Source organism: Capra hircus, chromosome 3 (assembly GCF_001704415.2).
Source record: "Capra hircus breed San Clemente chromosome 3, ASM170441v1, whole genome shotgun sequence".
In the NCBI taxonomy this organism is placed as follows: Eukaryota; Metazoa; Chordata; class Mammalia; order Artiodactyla; family Bovidae; genus Capra; species Capra hircus.
The window spans coordinates 88073915-88093937 of NC_030810.1; the positions used below are offsets into that span (position 1 = coordinate 88073915).

A 20023-nucleotide genomic window follows, 5' to 3' on the forward strand; every position below is an offset into this window, starting at 1 on the left:
TTATTCCTTTTTGTGGCTGAGTAATATTCTGTTGTATATATGTACTACAACCTTTTTATTCATTCCGCTGTTAATGGACATTTAGGTTGCTACCATGTTCTGACTATTGTAATACTGCAGCAGTGAACATTGGGGTACATGTGTCTTTTGGAATTATGATTTTTTTCTGGGTATATGCCTGTAGCGGGATTGCTGGGTTATATGGCAGTTCTGTTTTAGTTTTTAAAGGAATCGCTGTACTCCCTAACACCACACACAAAAATAAGCGCAAAATAGATTAAAGGCCTAAATATAAGAAAAAAAGTGAAAGTTGCTCATTCTTGTCTAACTCTTTGCGACCCCATGGACTGTAGTCCATGAAATTCTCCAGGCCAGAATGCTAGAGTGGGTAGCCTTTCCCTTCTCCAGGGGATCTTCCCAACTCAGGGATCAAACCCAGGTCTCCTGCATTGCAGGCTGATTCTTTACCAGCTGAGCCCCAAGGGAAGCCCTGAATGTGAGACCAGATAATATAAAACCCTTAGGCTTATTTACAGCCTAAATGAACTATCCCTTAATATCACCTGATTTCTGGGCATCTTGATACTGCAAGGACAGTGTAATGGATTATAAAAGCAATCCATGAACTAGAAAAGTCATAGTTATATTGGGAGAAAAGCAATAAATTGACATTCTGCTTTATATATCAGTCTTATGTGCAGCTTTTAAATAGGAGTCCCTCTATATAACCGCATTAATTCTGAAAGAAAATTAAAAAATGTGTATCTGGATCTCTAGAATTGAGGACCAGACTTTGAATATTGATGTCCTCTACTGAAAAATGAAATTCTATTTTTTAAAAATTCAAGCTCTCATTGCTAATCTCTTTTCATTTCTTCATTGGATATTTGTTGGTCAGTTTTATCTCTGACCAACAATGTAAGACTGACATTCTCTGGAAAATAGTTATTGCTTAGTAATGGTTGTATCTCCCACAGCACCTAGAACAGAAAACACCATATATGTTTCTTTGGTAGAAGAATGAGGCATAGGTATGCTCCCTCCACTTTCATGTAGAGAAGTTCATAGACCAAATGTAGACTGTGTGTGCATCTCAGGGTATTTAAGAAACTGGTGGATCAAGTCACTGACCTCCCCAGATGATTGACCAGATTATCCTTTATCCCCCAGATGCCTGCTTTGTGTCACTGTAATTCACCCTCCTCCAAGAATGGCTTTACTACTTATTTCTAGAGTGCCTAATTAAATGTTAAGCACCCTGGCTTGCTGAACTGAAGCAAAAGTGAATGTCCAAGATGACCTAATTGGTACCTCAATTCAGAGACTAAAAGAGCAAGAAGTCTGGGGAAACTTTCCAAAGAAGAGTCACAGCTAAAACTCAGTGATGCTGGAGACCCTTGAACCCTGGACATTCGTGTCCTCTGATCTCTGGTGCCACTTTGCAGAGTCAGGCCACTCACATCTTCTCTTCTTCCTTCTACTTTTTAGGGCAAGAATATCTCAAGCATGGGCATGAGTAGCTTGAAACTGCTGAAGTATGTCCTGTTTTTCTTCAATTTGATCTTTTGGGTAAGTGTGTATTTTCTGAGCATGGTTAAGCTCACCTCTTCCTAGCTACACTCTAATTCTCTCTCCTCTCCTGAAGAGCCTGATGTGGAGTGCAAATCATGCATGCAAAGGTCATGTGAAGTACACCCAGCCTAAGAAGCAGGAAATGATAATTTTCTCCCCTTTTCCCATCCTGCCATAAGAAAAGCCTGCAAAATTGAAAGACACCAGTGTGATTGATGAGGCTATTTCTCTGGGAGCTTTAGGCTATTACTGCTCACTGCTGACATCTATGGGTGAGAAACCAAAGATTCTACACTCCCTGTATTGAATGCTTCTTTTTTTCTTGCTCCCCTGACCCCAACCCTCCTGAATCCTTGGAAAAAATAGCTGGCCAAAAAGGAAGTCCCCTTTTCTGGGGAGATTTCACTATATTAAGGCTTCCCTGGTGATGCAGACAGTGAAGAATCTGCCTGCAATGCGGGAGACCAGGCTTCAATCCCTGTGTCGTGAAGACCCCCTGGAGAAGGGAATGACAACCCACTCCAGTATTCTTGTCTGGAGAATTCTGTGGATAGATAGAGGAGCCTGGGGGAGGTGGGGGAGCAGTATATAATCCATGGGGTCACAAAAAGCTGGACAGGACTGAGAGGCTAACACTTTCACTTTCACTATATCAAATTTAGCAATTGAATTTCAGTCATAGGATGAGTTGTTACTCATGTTTCTATGAGAAGATTCTTAAAAGTTTGGCCTCTCTAGTTTTCTGCCAAGAAAGATGAACTTCTCAACCAGTGTATTCCCTTTACAAAGCGAAGACCACATATAAGCAGTTGAGCCAGTAAGGAGCAGGGATCTGAATCATGAAGATCTAGAAAAAGGAGTAGGAATCTGAATCATGAAAATACTGTGTTATCCATAGGAATGATCTTTTTGTTATCTGATAGGAATAGGATGAGGTATGCGTGGGACATCACAGGAGATGATACCTTTGATTTAGGCACTTGGAGAAATCTAGGTAAAGAATCTGTTGGCTAGAGCCAATGGGGAAAAATGATTCTAATGTCAAGTAAGGGGATATGAGGAGATATTTAAGAACACCCTTGCATTTCAGAATGTTATGTGATTCTTCTTTTCAGTTCTGTGGCTGCTGCATTTTGGGCCTTGGGATCTACCTCCTGATCCACAGCAAGTTTGGAGTACTCTTCCATAACCTCCCTTCTCTCACGCTGGGCAATGTGCTTGTCATTGTGGGTTCCGTCATCATGGTGGTTGCCTTCCTGGGCTGCATGGGATCCATCAAGGAGAATAAGTGCCTGCTTATGTCGGTGAGTGACTCACAGCTGATGTGCCCCCACTTAGGGGGAGGTGGGCATGATGCCTTAAACCACAGGCAAGACGTTTTCTGGTACCTCATCTATTAGTGCAAAGAAATTGTTGGAACATGAAGTTGGCACCTCAGCTCAGTCCAGTGTGTCTAGGCCCATAGTATTTTGTTTCTGAGAGGGACAAATAAGAGAAGATATCACTGTCCTCCTTAGTATCCATTTTACACTGTTAATGATGACCCTTATCAATATAATTTGCATTCATAGCTTTTTATTTATTCTTTATATATGGTTGAAATCAAGCGTCATCCATCTACCCAAATCTTCCTCACATTAGTATATATTTCCAGGATCTGACTCAGAGTCACTAACTAGCTGGTGGAAAATCTAGTCTCTAGATTCTTCTGAGTATTGTGACCCTCCTAAGATGGCAGAGGATATGTATGTATCTCAGACCAGCTAGTGAGTGGCCCAGCTGGGTGAGAGCCTAGGCTGAGGCCATTGAAGTCTAACGTGAGTGATACTAGAGCTTTTCACTTTCTCCCTGTCAGCTAACTAGGCTCAGGAGCACCTTTAGACTTGGGCTTTGCCTATAAGCTCTATGAAAGAAGAGTTTCTCATTTCTCTGGTGTGCCCACACAGAGCTCGATAGTAAAGCACCACTCTATCCATAAATTGGAGAAGGCAATGGTACCCCACTCCAATACTCTTGCCTGGAAAATCCCATGGATGGAGGAGCCTGGTAGGCTGTAGTCCATGGAGTTGCTAAGAGTCAGGCACGACTGAGCGACTTCACTTTCACTTTTCACTTTCATGCATTGGAGAAGGAAATGGCAACCCACTCCAGTATTCTTGCCTGGAGAATCCCAGGGACAGGGGAGCCTAGTGGGCTGCCGTCTACGGGGTCGCACAGAGTTGGGCACGACTGAAGCGACTTAGCAGCAGCAGCAGCAGCAGGGTGTCACTTGGAGAAGGCAATGGCAACCCACTCCATCACTCTTGCCTGGAGAATACCATGGATGGAGGAGCCTGGTGGGCTGCAGTCCATGGGGTCGCACAGTCGGACTCGACTGAGTGACTTCACTTTCACTTTTCACTTTCACGCATTGGAGAAGGAAATGGCAACCCACTCCAGTGTTCTTGCCTGGAGAATCCCAGGGATGGTGGAACCTGGTGGGCTGCCGTCTGTGGGGTCACACACAGTTGGACACTACTGAAGCGACTTAGCAGTAGCAGCTATCCATAAATATAGGTTCCCAATCACTTTTCTTCTTCCTCAAGTCATGTGGTTAATCTTCTTTCCTTTACCTGTTAAACTGAAGCCAAAAGATAGAATAAGAAAGTCCTTGTTCTCAGATAGTTCCCAGACTATTAGCAAAAGATGGAAGATAATAGACTTGGGAAAAAGGTTTTAAATAATCAAAGTTTGTGTTGGGGTAAAACAATGAAAGGAAATTAAAAAGTGAAAATGTGTTTGCTGTTAAGTGTGATTAGCACAAACATCTAAAATTGGAGTTGAATAAGAGTGAAGATCATGATTAGAGCACCTCTTCTTCCTGTCTGTACAGGGCTCCTCTCAGCCTCTATTATCACCTTCCTCCACCCCAAAATAGCCTCTGCTTGCAGAAAGAACCAGGCCCCAAACTCTGAAGACACATGATTTAGTTTACAAGTCTTCTGCTCAACTGTTTCAGTTAGCTAATGTCAAAACTGCTTCACTGATTCAACAAATGGTAATCCATATTCACTATGGAACTCAATAGGTGCAATGGGAAGAAGAGGGAAAAGCTGGAAGATAGCTGATCTGCCCTCTAGAGTCTTGAAGTCTGGTTGTAGGAAAAGAACAGATATTCCTCACAAAACATGAAAAAACCTATGAAAGCTCGAGTAGGTGGGAACTTCTGCCCACGTACAGAGATCTGCCTTTGTGCTCCCAGGGTAGAGTGGGAGTGGGGGAGTAGCTGGGCTCAGTGCTGTGAGCATCTCTTTGCTTTGCCCCAGTTCTTTATCCTGCTGCTGATTATCCTCCTTGCTGAGGTGACCTTGGCCATCCTGCTCTTTGTGTACGAACAGAAGGTAAGTTACAGAAAACACAATTCATTGTTGGATTGCTAAGAGTGGGGGGGGGGCGGCGTGTGGGGAGGAGAAGTTGGCACAAGTAAGTCCTATGATAGAGCTAGAGTCAAAGTGGAAGGATAATGGGAAAAGAGATTGATTGTAATTGGGGAGAAAAAAAATTATGAAGGTGATTGTGTTTGAGTGGTGCTTTGAAGGATGAATGGGAAGAACAGTAAAAATCAAGTTTATCTTCCCCCTATTTACCTATTTATTTTTCTCCATATATCTGGCAGTGAAGAATATATGTCTCAGTGCCTAAGAGAACCCATGTTTGGTTTGCCCCTTTGCATCCTTTGTAGACCCAGGGTTTTGGAAGGTCAAGAAAATGCTGTGTGTTTCTTCCTTCATTGCCATTCCATCCTCAGCATTTCTTCCTATATATAAGCTCCCTCCCCTGACTTAGTTCTGGAGAGATCACTTGGAAGGGAGGAGCAAATGGAACCATTTTATTAACCTGCATTAGAAATTCCCTGTTCCTTGAACTCACCTGCTTTTTACAACGCCTCCTCTGCTGGAATGTGCCCCATGCAGCTGAAGGAATACGTGGCTGAGGGTTTGACCAACAGCATCCAGCGATACAACTCAGACAACAGCACCAAGGCAGCATGGGACTCCATCCAGTCATTTGTGAGTACAAAATCCTCCTTAACTCAGCCCAGATGTGATTTTCCAGCCTCAGTCCCTGGGCACTGGAAGGGTCTCTCTTTCATGAAGGCTTCAGAATCTGAGGTCCACAGCCCCTAGGTTCAGAATAACGCTGGTTGTCAGAAACAGGAGAGCATGAGAGCCTGGTTGGGACAAAGCTGTCTATTAATACATTCTCTCTTTTACTCTTTACCCACTCAGGCTCATTGTTTCAGCCCTAGTAAGATGTAAGAAAGACCCAAACGTGTCATACTGGATTAGTGTATGTATTTTCCAATTTTTTTCTGAAAAGAGAAATTGTTTATTATAGGAAATTTGTTTTGAATTCCTGAGTAGCCCAACTCATTCTTTTTACCTAGTTCACCAGAACCCCATTTCTCATGCCCCTCCCCACCACAAACATATGTTTTAACTCAGCATTCCTCCCTTGGTGTGCTGGGGTCGGGGAGCCAGTCTGACAGTGGCCTAGTCTGTGTCTGAGACAATACCATTATGACCACTTGGAGCCGCCTGTGGCCCTGCCATGCCTGCTTAGTGTGGGGTAAAAGAAGTAGCGCAGGAATTAAAGTCCAGAGACCAGGATTGGGTGGCCTTGGGAAAGTCAGTTAACTTTCTGGATCCCTATTCTTCTTTCTTTTAAAAATCCAGTTTATAAACCTTTTATTATAGAATTTCTAGGCTGATATAAAAGAAAAGTGAGTAACAGCAAAATGAATCTCTGGGTACATATCACCCAGCTTTAACAGTTAACATTTTGCCAATATTGTTTCAGCTAATCCTCTAGGCATTTTTTGCTAGAACTTTTTAAAGCAAATAATAGATATTATATCATTTCAAAATTAAATATAAAAATAATAACTTTGTTTTAAAAAACCATTTGTGTGTGTGTGTGTGTGTGTGTGTGTGTGTATGTTTAAGCTCTGAGAAACTATAAAGTGATGCAAAAGCACCTAGGTGATTCCATATAGGGAAAGAGTAACTTTGGCACTCTAGTCAAAGTAATCAAAATCGATTTTTTTTCAAGAAAGTGAGAATTTGGAACTGTGTTAAATAAGACAGAACATTTTGTTATCTTAAACTCACATTTCTCCTTGCATTTTAAAAATGTTTTCCCTTTTCTCTGGCTTAATAAAGGTTACATAGCATTTAAGTACACATTTAGCAAATGGAATTTAACAAACATATGTATATCCATTTTAAAAATAATATAATCAAAAGTAAGCTCTTTCCTGATCATTTTTGGTCAAAAGACAAATTTCCAATAGTGACTCAAATTTTTGAAACCATAAATAATGGTAAAGATTTAATTCTTACCTAATGAGATTTGTGGCTTAGTTAGCGGCTTTATTTGCATGCATGTACACCCATGGTGGATTCATGTCAATGTATGGCAAACCAATACAATATTGTAAAGTAAAAAAAAAAAAATAATAACTTAATTAATTAATTAAAAAATAAAAAACAGTTTTTTAAGAGCAGTCTTGTTGTTGTTCAGTTGCTCAGTCATGTCTGACTCTTTTCAACCCCATGGACTGCAGCATGCCAGGCCTCCCTGTCCTTCAACATCTCCTGGAGCCTGCTCAAACTCATGTCCATTGTCCAAGAGCAGTCTTAGGTTTACAACAAATCTTAAAGGGAGGTACAGAGATATCCCATATACTCCCACACTTGTATAGTCTCCCCCATTATCCACATCATTCACCAGAATGGTATTTTTTTTAAATAAATGCTGATCCTACATTGACACTTAATTATCACCCAAGGTCCATAGTTTACATTAGAGTTCACTCTTGGTGTTACACATTCTATGCATTTGAAAAAACTTATAATGACATATATGCATCATTATAATATCATGCAGAGTAGCTTTGCCCTCCTAAAAGCCCTCTATGTTCCCTCCACCTCCTCCCCTCATCCTTCACAGCCACTGATCTTTTTATTTTTCAATAGTTTTGTCTTTTTCAGAATGCCAAACAGTTGAAGTCATACTGTTTATAAACTTTTCAAATTGGCTTCTTCCACTTACTAATATGCATTTAAGATTCCTCCTTGTCTTTTCATGACTTGATAGCTCAATTCTTTTGTGTTAATATTCCATTGTCTGGATATACCACAGCTTACTTACTTATTCACTTATTGAAGGACATCTTGGTCGCTTCCAAGTTTTGGCAATTAAGAATAAAGCTTCCATAATCATTAATGAGCAGCATTTTTGTTTGTGTACATAAGTTTTATACTTCTTTGGATGAATACCAGAGTGTGATTGATGGATCATTTAGTAAAAGTATGCATAATTTGTAAGAAACCTCCAAATGGTCTTCTGAAGCATCGGTACCACTTCTCATTCCCATCAGCAACGTATGAAAGTTCCTGTTGCTCCACATCCTCAACAGTATTTAGTGTCAGTGTTCCAGATTTTGACCATCCTCATAAGTGTGTACTGGGAGCTCATTACTTTAATTTTCATTTCCTTGATGACGTATGATGTAGATTTTCATAAGTTTATTTTGCATTTCTATATCTTCTTTGGTGAGGTGTCTGTTAAGTTTGTTGGTTCATTTTTTAATCAGGTTAGTTGTTATCTTATTGCTCAGTTTTAAGAGGTTTCTCTCTCTCTTTTATATATAGATTTTTAGGTAACAGTCATTTATCAGATGTGTCTTTTGCAAATATTTTCTCCAAGTCTATGGCTTGTCTTCTATTTCTCCAGATACTGTCTCTTGCAGAATAGAAGTTTTTAATTTTAGCCAAGTCAAACTTATCCATTATTTCTTTCATGAATCATACTTTTGGTGTGGTTTCTAAAAAGATATCATCATAACCAAGGTCATGTAGGTTTTCTCCCATATTATCTTCTAAGATTTTTGTAGTGTTGTATTTTACTCTTAGATCTATAATCTATTTTGAGTTAACTTTTGTGAATGGTGTAGGTTCTCTGTCTCTGTTTGTTTATTTTTGTTTGTTTGTTTTTATGTTTTTGTTTTTGGTATATGAATGTCTAATTTTTCCAGCACCATGTTGAGCTGTCTTTTTTGCATTGTATTGCTCCTTTGTCAAAGATCAGTTGACTATCTTTACACAGGCCTGCTTCTGGGCTCTCTATATCTATTTGCCTGTTCTTTCACAAATACCACAATATCTTGATTGCTGCAGCTTTGTAGAAAGTCTTAAAGTTGAGTAGTATCAGTCCTCCAACTTTGTTCTTTCCTTCAGTATTGTGTTGACAATTACGGGTTTTTTGCCTCTCTAAGCTGCTGCTGCTGCTGCTGCTAAGTCGCTTCAGTCGTGTCCGACTCTGTGCGACCCCATAGACAGCAGCCCACCAGGCTCCTCTGTCCCTGGGATTCTCCAGGCAAGAATACTGGAGTGGGTTGCCATTCTCTTCCCCAGGTGATCTTCCTAATCCAGAGACTGAACCCAGGTCTCCTGCATTGTAGGCAGACTCTTTGCCATCTGAGACACTAGGGAAGCCCTTGTTTGGGTATGATTTCTCCTTTCTATATAGAAGGGGGCTATGGACATCAAGACTCCATACTCACCTCCCATCTACCCCCTAAGCCATCCCAAATTTGACAAACCATGGGAATCTGGAGATTATTTGATCTACTTCACAGCAGGGGAAAAACATACTATTTACAGTCACTATAGTTAAACATAGAGGTTCCATAAACAGGAGTCACATAGCAAGGGGATTTTTGGTCACCAGTCTAAGCCACTGTCTACATTTAGTACAGATGAGTGGCTGAAGTTTTCACAGAATTCCCTTGGTACTGGAGACAGGCCATAGACCCAGAAGTAAGGATAGTTGTGGACCTCTGCATATGTTTGAGCCACAGCAGAGGAACATATTTCCAGTAACAAGAGCCAAATAGTCCATGAGGCAAACACTGTAGGTGACAACAGAGATGTTTTGGGGTAAAAGATAAGGCAAAATCTCATTCATGAGTAGCATTGGAGAAAACTATCCCCGATTTTGGCTTTTTTCCCAGTGGGTGATACTGTCGGGGGGGGGGTGTGTGTGTGTGTGTAATTTCCTTGGTTCTGTCTCATCACAGCAAAGCTTTGCAACAGTGGACAGGTGTTACAGCTCTGTTACAGTTCAGTTTTATTTGGCAAGCGAAGGATAGTACATCCTTGAGGCATGAGGGTGGGCCAACCCAAAAAGGGAGGCTCAATCCTGGCTCCTCTTTTTATATGCTTTATCTCCTCCCCATGAACCTGCCCTGTGTAAACTGGGATAGCCAGGAAGGCTGTTTGTTTCACCTGAGATTCTCACGACAGTCCTCAGATTTTCTTTTGTTCCATTTTCTCAGGCTTCTTTCTTTCTTTGTCTTTTAGCTACTGCCATTTTGGACTCTTTTTTCCTATTCTAACTACCTAACAACACTACACAATTTGTCCTTTAATATCTCCGAGAGGTAAACTCAAATTGCAGATAGGGGCTCAGTGGGAATCCACCTGAGTAAACCTACTTCTTGTGGGTTTAGCTCACTGCGCTAATGCTTCTGGAGAGGTGATTTGGGCCTGAAGGGGTCCCATTTCTATATAAACTTTCTATAGAAAAGTTTTCGATAAAACTTTTTATTGTCCATCTGGACTGAAGGTGATACTGGAAGCAAATCCTATCTCCCAAGGGGTTAGGATACCAAGCCACTTGGAATGGGGAGAACAATTTAAACACCAATGAATTTTAGTAACACCAGGCGGGATGTCCTGTGGCATCCCCCTAAAAAGCAAACAAACAAAAAGAACCCCACAAGATCTTCATCCCACCCGATAGGCTCAAGGCTTCCTTTTTAAAAAAACTTTTAAATTTATTTTGGGGTGTATACCCTGATGCTGGGAAAGATTGAAGGCAAAAGAGAAGGGGGTGTCAGAGAATGAAATTGTTAGATAGCATCACTGACTCAAATGGACATGAATTCAAGCAAACTCAAGGAGATAGTGGAGGACAGAGAAGCCTGGCATGCTGCAGTCCAAGGGGTTGCAAAGAGTCAGATATGCCTTAATGACTGAATAACAACATGGCTGATTAACAATGTTGTGATAATTTCAGGTGAGACTCAACCATACATATACACATATTCATTCTCTCCCAAACTCCCCTCTTACCCAGGCTGCCACATAACATTGAGCAGAGTTCCTATGCTACATGTTAGGACAAGACCTCCCTTTCGAACCTGCACCCTCAGCCTCCGTTTTATTGTCCATCCATCCAGCCATTCACATGCAGATTGTTGGCCCAAGGCATTTAATAGTCTGATAGCTTCAGACAGCCCTCAGGACAAAACTTTTAATGTGCCCTCAGGAAATAGGGCTTTTAACATCTATCTGGTTGACACATTTTATAAAGCCAGCTACAGTGACTGCAGCCATGAAATTAAAAGACTCTTGCTCCTTGGAAGAAAAGCTGTGACAAATTTGGCATATTAAGAAGCAGAGACATCATTCTGTCGACAAAGCTATAGTCAAAGCTATGATTTTTCTGGTAGTCATGTACAAATATGAGAGTTGTACTATAAGCCAGCTGAGTGATAAAGAATTGATGCTTTTGAACTAAGGTGTTGGAGAAGACTCTTGAGAGTCCCTTGGACAGCAAAGAGATCAAACCAGTCAATCCTAAAGGAAATCAACCCTGAATATTCATTGGAAGGACTGATGCTGAAGCTGAAACTCCAATACTTCAGCCACCTGATGTGACGAGCTGACTCATTTGAAAAGACCCTGATGCTGGGAAAGATGAGAGCAGGCGGAGAAGGGGACGACAGAGGATGAGATGGCTGGATGACATCATCAGTTCAATGGACATGAGTTTGAGCAAACTCTCAGAGATAGTGAAGGACAGGGAAGCCTGGCATGCTGCAGTCCTTGGGGTCATAAAGAGTCAGATACAACTGAACAATGGTGGGGTTTTATGGTAGATTGAAAGTCCAAGGAATTTCTTGGACTTCTTCTGCTCACTCTTATCTTTCAAGTCCAGTCACCTGATCACTGCCAACTTGGGCTGGTGTTCCACACGTAACTTCCAATTTTGATAGTTTGACAATTTTGCCTTTGATTGTATTAATAGCAGTCTGATTGGCTTTCCTACTAGCAAAGGCTAGCACCAACCCAGAGGCTGTGTCAGCATAGGTAAGGGAATATTTATACCCTTCTGACACAGGCAAAAGCATATGTGGTCCACTTGCCATCTGGTAACCAGAGGAGGGCACCACCTCAAATGATGCATAAGGCAGTCCTTACCTGTAAGTTGGAGGCCTATAGATTTGAGAGGCAAATGAAGCCTTTTTACTATTTCCCAAGTTGTTTTGGGAATTCTATGTCTGACTTTTGGTGGAGTCATTCTGCTGCATTGGAGGAGGTCTGTAATTCTTGCAGACACAAGCCTCTTGTCCATGCTAGTGTATCTGCTTCACAATTGCCTGCTAGAGTTGAGGGTCAGTGAGTGGAAACATGGCATATGGTCACATTGGCACCAGGTTGTGCGCAAGCAGTTCAGATATCAGCCCATAACTCAGACTCCCACAGAGGTTCATTTACTGTTTCCAATTATCTTGATGCCATTGAGACATCCATATTGTCAAGCCTTTCCATACTGCCCAAATGTCAGTGGCAAGGTAGAGGAGCATGGGACTGTAAGCAATCACCAGCCATCCTGCTCTGAGTTCTGCCCAATGACTATTATGTCCAGTCCCTACCTTGAACCAGATGACATCTGAATCCAGAAGAACAACTATGGTGTATCACACCAAGGTAGATCACCCTTACAGCTGCCCTTGGTGTACCATGTATCCACAAGGGGCATCCAGGTACCTTCCTGTACTTGAAGTAAATCGGGTCCAACAGGTGATGTCCCTGGGGTCTCGGTGGGTAGATATAGGTCACTATATGCAACTCCTGCGTAAGTGGATCAGTGTTATAAGTGCTTCTCTCTTGAAGGTATGCACACCACTTTTGTAAGGTACTCAGTTGTGCACAGGCATTCATAGGCTTTAAAAACATGTCTTTAATCCATCCTAAGCAAATGGCAGCCCACTCTAGTATTCCTGCCTGGAGAATCCCATGGACAGAGGAGCCTGGCAGGCTACTGTCTGTGGGGTCACAAGAGTCAGACACAACTTGGCGACTTAACTACTACTACTACTACTTAATCCATTCCCCTATGGGCAGGGGCGTCTGTACACTGACAGGTAAGTCAGTGGTTAGACACTCAGTTTGTTGTAAGTCTAGATATATTGCTGACAATTGTTTTTCCATAGTACTATATCAATTCTTTGCCCCTTCCCAAAACTGAGACCAAAATCCTCAGTTCAGTTCAGTTGCTCAGTCGTGTCTAACTCTTTGCAACCCCATGAATCGCAGCATGCCAGGCCTCCCTGTCCATCACGCGTTCACTCAGACTCACGTAGTGGGATTCATTTCCCATTTTGTCGTTACCATAGTTCTTATTCAAACCCTCCTGGGGATAGACTTACATCCAACTCACAACTTGTGTCTGGCATTAACACCTCCAGTCCTTGGACTTATTTGACAATCAGTTTTGCCTTTTCAAAAGCCTCTTGTGGGCTTGTGGGGTGGGGTATTCCTAACCCAGATATTTCCCTTTTTCACTAAATCATATGTGCTGTGTGCTCAGTAGTGTTTTGAGTCTGCAACCCTATGGATGGCAGCCTGCCAGGCTCCTCTGTCTGTTGGGATTTTCCCAGAAAGAATACTGGAGTGGGTTGCCATTTCTTCCTCATAGGGATCTTCCCAATGCAGGGATCGAACCCAAGTTTGCAACTCGCATGGCTCCTATACTGCAGGCAAAGTCTTTGCTGCTGAGTCACCTGGGAAGCCCCAAAGAATATAAGGGTCTCAATATTTGGACAAGGTGGAGAATAAAAGGCTGCCCATACCCTAGCACACTTATAAAGGATTGTAGTTCTTTTCTATTATAGGGCATGGTTTCTCTATATTCTATCAATAGCAGTTTTGGGCATCCCTTCAATCTTGGCAGACTAGATAACTCCTAGCAACTTTACTGACTGTCCAGGTCCTTGTAGCTTATTGGTGTTGAACTCCCATCTTTATGCTTAAATGTTCCAGAAGAGGCTTGGGAAAGAGAAAACAAGTCATTACAAGTTAACCTAGTATCATCAATGTAATGATAGAGAACTACAGGAAGAAGAGAGCCCATTTCTTCAAGTCCAGGGACACCATCCCATGACATATAGTGAGATGACATTGAGGTAAGATGGTAAAAGTCCATTGTTCCCCCTTCCCACATGAAGTTGCACTGATCCTGGGACCCCTTATCTAAGTGTTTGCTAAGAAAAGGCATTAGACAAATCTAAGACATTGTCTTGAGAAGAGGCTATCCTTGAGAGAATGGCAATTTTATCCAAGAGTTTTTGTAACTGCTGCATAGATAGGGGGTATTACCTTGATTAATTCTCTATAGTCTACTGCCATACACCAGGTACCATTTGGTTTTTTCACTGGCTTCATGGGGCTACTGAATAGACTTTGTGCTGGTATTATAACCACCACTTTCTCTAATTCCTTAATGGTAGAAGTTATTTTTTCTTATCCCCCAGGTACCCATTATTGTTGTTTATTGCTACTACTCTGGGGGGATAGGCAACTTTACAACTCCCATTTAGCATGACTAACCTTTATAATCTTGAGTCTGATCCATAAGTCGAACTCACCCATGGTGGTTTGAGGTCCAGGTCCTATATGACATACACACCCAAAATATACTCAGATATGGGTGAAGATAAACCAGAAAAGGAAGGGGAGGCAATCTTCTGATTTGTAAATACAAGCTCACTTGTTTCACTTTACAGTGTTTGACCTCATATCCCATCAATGGTTGCTACTTCCCCTTGGAACTTAGATGGATTTCCGTAAATCATGGTGTATTTTGTACAGTATATGCTAGAACAATCTGTTTATTGGTGCAGGACCAATAAATAGTCTGTTCAATCTGGGACCTGCATGCCAAGGAGCACCCTTGACTCCACCCCTAATCCTTAGGAATCCAGGGTATACCTGCAAATATCCATTTAAGTAAGTTGGCTGAGCACCCTCATTTTTCTCCCACACCAGCCCCATACAAACATTGCCAGAAGGCAGTTGGTGCTATAACAGAAGCCATTTTACACATCTGTGGCCCTTTTAACACAATGCCATTGTCCCCAGTATCCCATAGATGGGGAACTTAGGCTGCAATGCCCTCTCTACTTTTTGTTTAAATATTCTGGCTATTTCTACTAGTTCAGGGAGGAAAAATCTCATGGGGTTGTTTTTCAGCTCTTGCAGCGGTTTAATTGCTAAGTCATATCCGACTCTTATGACCCCATGGACTGTAGCCTGCCAGGCTCCTCTGTCCATGGGATTCTCCACACAAGAATACTGGAGTGGGTTGCCATTTCCTTCCTATTATCTCTCAGTTCTCTAGCATCCCATGCTTTAGTTTGAATCAGAGGCTGTGACTGCTGGTCCTCTTCTTCTTCTATAATTATGTCCTCATCTTCTGAGGAGTCATGAGCCCAAGAATTCCACCTCTTGATGTCCCAGGTGTCCTGTGAAATAATAGTCCTCACCTTTGAATGGGGTAGCCTAGGGCCCCACATTTAGCCATCTTACATTCCATCATTTCAGTAGGTTCTTCCTGTTGTACTTTCTTTGACATAACGTCCTAAGTTGTAGAACATGCCATCCATACATCTCTCTCTAGTGCCTAGCTGAGCTGTAATTCCTTTTCTGTGCTAAATTTTAGAGTGCCTAACAAAGGCCATGCACCAGCTGAAATAGATCACTTGCTTTTGCACCCCCCCCCCACTTTTGCTTTTCTACCTCTTTGGTTAATGTATTTAGTAAGTCCTTTGGTGTTTCCATTGTGTCCATGTACACTTGCATCAGCCTGAATTGTTCCATAAATTTAGCCAGATCACCTCACATGGAAATGGCTGGCCAACCTGGGATTTCTCCCACAACAGCAAGCTTTTCCCTGCTTGGCCCCTTCACGCATTTTTGCATCATTTTCAGTCTCCTGCCTAGCTTGCCAATTGTCTAAGGATGGAAGGAACAGAAAATGCCCAGTGAACTGAGAAGGCATCTTGAGACAAAAATAAGCTGGGTAGCTCCATATAATCACTGGGTCAGTTTGTTAAACAGTAGCTTACTCACAGGGTGGTATCAGGATCAGGTGGACAATTTGGAAGCATTCACATCTACACTCCACACTGCCATGGGGTTGTTAGGAGGATTTTATAGTTAACTTAGGGTATGGAGGTAGGTGCTTGGAAACAGGACATGCACTCCTAAGTCAAGATGAATGGTAACTAGTCGTCTGGGTGCCAAAAATACATCAGCAAAAGTTTTCATCATTGTTTGGGAACTAATGGAGCATAAAGGCCACAATATCTATTATTTATAAAGCCCTTAATGACATAGAAGTGATTCACTGCACAGGGGTAGGGTCAGTGTAGGACAGGAGAAACTGTAAGGGCCCAAGATGGCATCAGCTATGCTAACAGACATACAGTGGGTCTAGGTGTGGTTAGTCTGATCCCTCCACTATAAAGTCCCCTGTGTGCCTAATTTTTGATCTATAAAATGTGAATAAGTTAAATACGCCCTCTCTACTTCAAGAAGTTTTATGTAAATAAATTGGTATAACAGGTTTGTGAACAAAATGGCATAACAGGTTTGAAAGTACTCAGTTCTAAGGAGCCATAGTAAACAAGTCAGTTCTGTATTTTCTGCTATAGAGTCAAATCAGAAAGGTTCACCTTTTCTCCAAGGCCCATGGTCTTCTTTCTGTTATCTGACTAACCATTGCTTTTTGGGGCTTTGGCTTTCAGCTGCAATGTTGTGGTGTAAATGGCACGAGTGACTGGACATCTGGAGTACCAGCATCTTGCCCCAAAGGCTCAACTGTTAAGGTAATTTATTTTTGGAAACGTTTCTGCTATTGGCCACTGTGATGAAACCTTTAATTCCCTTAGAAATCCAGTCATGCAGGACTGGAACCCAGCCATGAACAGGAAACCTCAAACAAAAGAGAGACCAGGGAGACATATAACTAGAAAATAAGAAAAACAAAAAAGAAAACATAAGCAAAAGAAAAGAACAAGTTTATCTAGACTAGAGGTGCCATTAAGAATCTTGCTACTCTGAACTATTATATTAGAGGGGAAAAGTTTATGTGATAGTGGCAGAAGACTGTGTCTAGATTTTTCTTGAGTAATAATTAGGTCTTCTTATGATTGAAAGTGAAATTTGCAAGGTAGAAGCAGAAAAGCTTCTCTTTCTACTTATTTCCCTGCTCTCATTCCTTGGAGATGGCAGCATCCAACTCCTTAGCAGAATTAATTATAAGTGAAGAGTGAGGAGCTGAGGGTGCAAAAGTTGATGGAACTTCTGACTAGACCCAGAGAAGAAGCCCAAATCATCTTCCAACTAGACCAAGTCCCTAAGGTCCTGTTACCTATGTCACCCACTTGATATTGTTTGGAAATCTCTGGAATCTGGGTGGGTGGGCAGTCTGTGAAGAAAGACTGGGACACCCACCAACCAGCAACTGCCCTGCAGCTTGGTAGGGCTATGATATCATTACTGGCTTTTGAAGCAGAAGCTGAAATGCAACTAGTCATAGGATTGCATAGCTTATATTCCTATTTGTCAATGCCAAGACAATAGAATGTTCAAAAAATACAAGGACATATGTTGTTGACCTGCCTCTTGGGAGCTAATTTAATGCAGTGTGTAAATATATAAGACTTCTACTTTATTTACTTCCACTGTAATGATAACAATACTGGAAAAGTCTCTAGTTTAATGTTCTCTACTTCATGCTCATTTCTTCATTCATATTATATATATATATATAATATTATATATTATAATATTAATAATGGATATGGATAATATTATAATATTATCCATATTTTATATATATAATGCCTGTCCTAAATGTCTTGGCAAGAGACAAACTATCATCCCAAATAAGCCTCTTGATAAAGTTGAGTAATACAGTAGTGTCATTTGTACATGTAATTTTTTCTAGGGTTGCTATATACAAGCAAAACAGTGGTTTCACTCTAATTTCCTGTATATTGGAATCACCACTATCTGTGTATGTGTAATCCAGGTAAGAGCTTAATCAGAGGACTATTTTGAGAATTAAATGAGTTAAGTCATGTAATTTTTAAAGTATGTGCTTGATAAATATGAGCTCCCCTATTCAAGTAGAAAATTATATTATTACCAGTTTAAGGCATACAGAAAATAATGCTGTAAGATCTATCTGGTCAATTTATCCCTAATAGAAATGAGTGTATCATGGTCAAATTAAAAGCCACTAAATGGAACCTTACTTTGGTTCCTCATTCAGCTCATCTGGAAAAGCCTGTTAAATAAAACATTTCACTTGAAAAATTGACCTTGTGTGCTAAGGAGGAGTTGGTGATGAAACTGTAATCAATTTCCTCAATTCTTCTCTGCTTATCTTGACAAGTCAGGAGTGAATGGGGATATTTTCTTGTTCTTTTTTATTATGTTATATTCCTACTATTTTTATACCCAAGTGTCTTGAGTGTATCACAGATTAGCTAAGATCTACTTAGGAAGCTCAAAGAGAAATGATTTTTCTCTGCTTGGAAACCAAGGAGGCCTAAGGCATGGGTAGAGAAGACTCATTGCACCTTTGTGCAAAGTATTGACCTGTGCAGAACTTCATTATACCAGCAGCAGGATTTCTGTGGTTTCTTAAGAAGACAAAAAGATGTCTTAGCACTTAATATTCCATTATCTTGCCATCATCACCCTTACTTGTCTCCCCACTGCCATTCTAAAGCTAAAGGAGAAAACTCTCGAGAAGGAATTAGAAGTGATAGTAGGAAGGGTAGTTTCAGTGTGATGGACACTTTCTTTTCCTCTGGGACTCATCCTAGGGACTGTGGGTGAGATGTTTTACATGTAAAGACCTCACTTTTTACCAACTCTTTCCTCAGGTATTAGGGATGTCCTTTGCACTGACCTTGAACTGCCAGATTGACAAAACCAGTCAGGCCCTAGGACTCTGACCTGCTGCTGCCATGTGCTGGAGAGACTTCTTTCATCGCTGGAAATCCAAAACAACTTGTATCATGAAGTCCTAAATGACCACCTCTTGAATTGGTGTCCTTGTTCTCCCTCCCATCTCTTCCTTATGGAGTCCCTGACTTACACAACTAGAGAAGAGGGTGTTGGTCAGGCACTTCCCTGACAGACAGCAAGACAATCCTTTACTCACTCATGGCAGTAGCCTTATCATTCTTTAATACCTGATCATTTGTCAGACATGAAAGGGCAAGAGAACCTGTGGTACTAATGGCTCAAAATCAAAGGATGGGTCTGTAGCTTGACTTTCTGCATCTTTCCATTGCCAAAAAGTCTTTGGCCTCTAAATCACACACAGTCCACACTCCAAAGTCAAACAAGAGATAAGCTTAAGGGAGCTCTGGGGGCAGATTCACTGGATCATTATCACAATCCTCTGTTTCCTTTTGACTAGGGGCCTTGGCTACAGGAATGACAAAAATACTCTTTCTCCAAAAGTTAGGTTTCATTTCAATTTCTTTATGATTCATCTAAGTCTTTCTAAGAGGAACTGTCCAATGACTCACATCCTGATTTCAGCCAATTGCTTAGACTTTGATTTACATAACCATGAAGGAATTCAGCAGGATCAGTATTTCTGGTGGTTGAGGTAATAATCACATTCAAAAGAGTTCTGGTGTTAATTCTCTTTCAGATAAGTTTTTTCTTAATGTAATATTTTAATTCTTCAATAAATAAAATAGCTTATGATCTCTCAATCACTACATTCTCATCCTTTGTCTCAAATATAGTTTTCATGATCCAGCCTGATTGTTCTGCCTGCAAGTTAGGGATATTAGTTGTCTATTGCTAAATAATGAATTACTACAAAATTTGTCACTGACAACAACAAATATTTATTATCTCACAGTTTTTGTGGATCATAAATCTGAGAGCAGCTTAACTGGCTGATTCTGGCTTGTGATTTCCCTCATGACTACAGTCAAGATGTCAGCTGCAGTCATCTCAAGTCTCAATTAGAAGAGGACACACTTCTAAGTTCTCATATTGAAACAGGAGGGAAGGGGGCAGGGCATAGCCTTTAAAAGAATGACATAAACATAGGATATGACAAAAACTGGTTAAAACCAGCTAGGTCCAAGATGGTGGAGTATTCGATTTCCAGTGGACTTTGAGCTTCATCATACATTTATTGCAATACTCTAACATAAGCTAAGTGATACATCCAACAGTGCCATGACAGTTCTGAGCCTGACTATCAAAGATCAAACAGTTAGAGGTGACCTGATTCC

General features: G+C 41.1%; 1 protein-coding gene across 1 annotated transcript in view; it reads left to right on the top strand.

Moving 5' to 3' along the window:
- The window catches only part of CD53 (CD53 molecule), a 34307-nt gene extending 14815 nt beyond the window's left edge, over nt 1–19492 (top strand). Inside the window, exons 2-8 of the mRNA XM_005677920.3 lie at nt 1489–1569; nt 2688–2876; nt 4878–4952; nt 5526–5621; nt 16493–16573; nt 17698–17781; nt 18644–19492. Coding sequence (XP_005677977.1) covers nt 1507–1569; nt 2688–2876; nt 4878–4952; nt 5526–5621; nt 16493–16573; nt 17698–17781; nt 18644–18715 — 660 coding nt within the window. The 5' untranslated portion in view covers nt 1489–1506 and the 3' untranslated portion in view covers nt 18716–19492. The remainder of the gene's footprint in view (nt 1–1488; nt 1570–2687; nt 2877–4877; nt 4953–5525; nt 5622–16492; nt 16574–17697; nt 17782–18643) is intronic.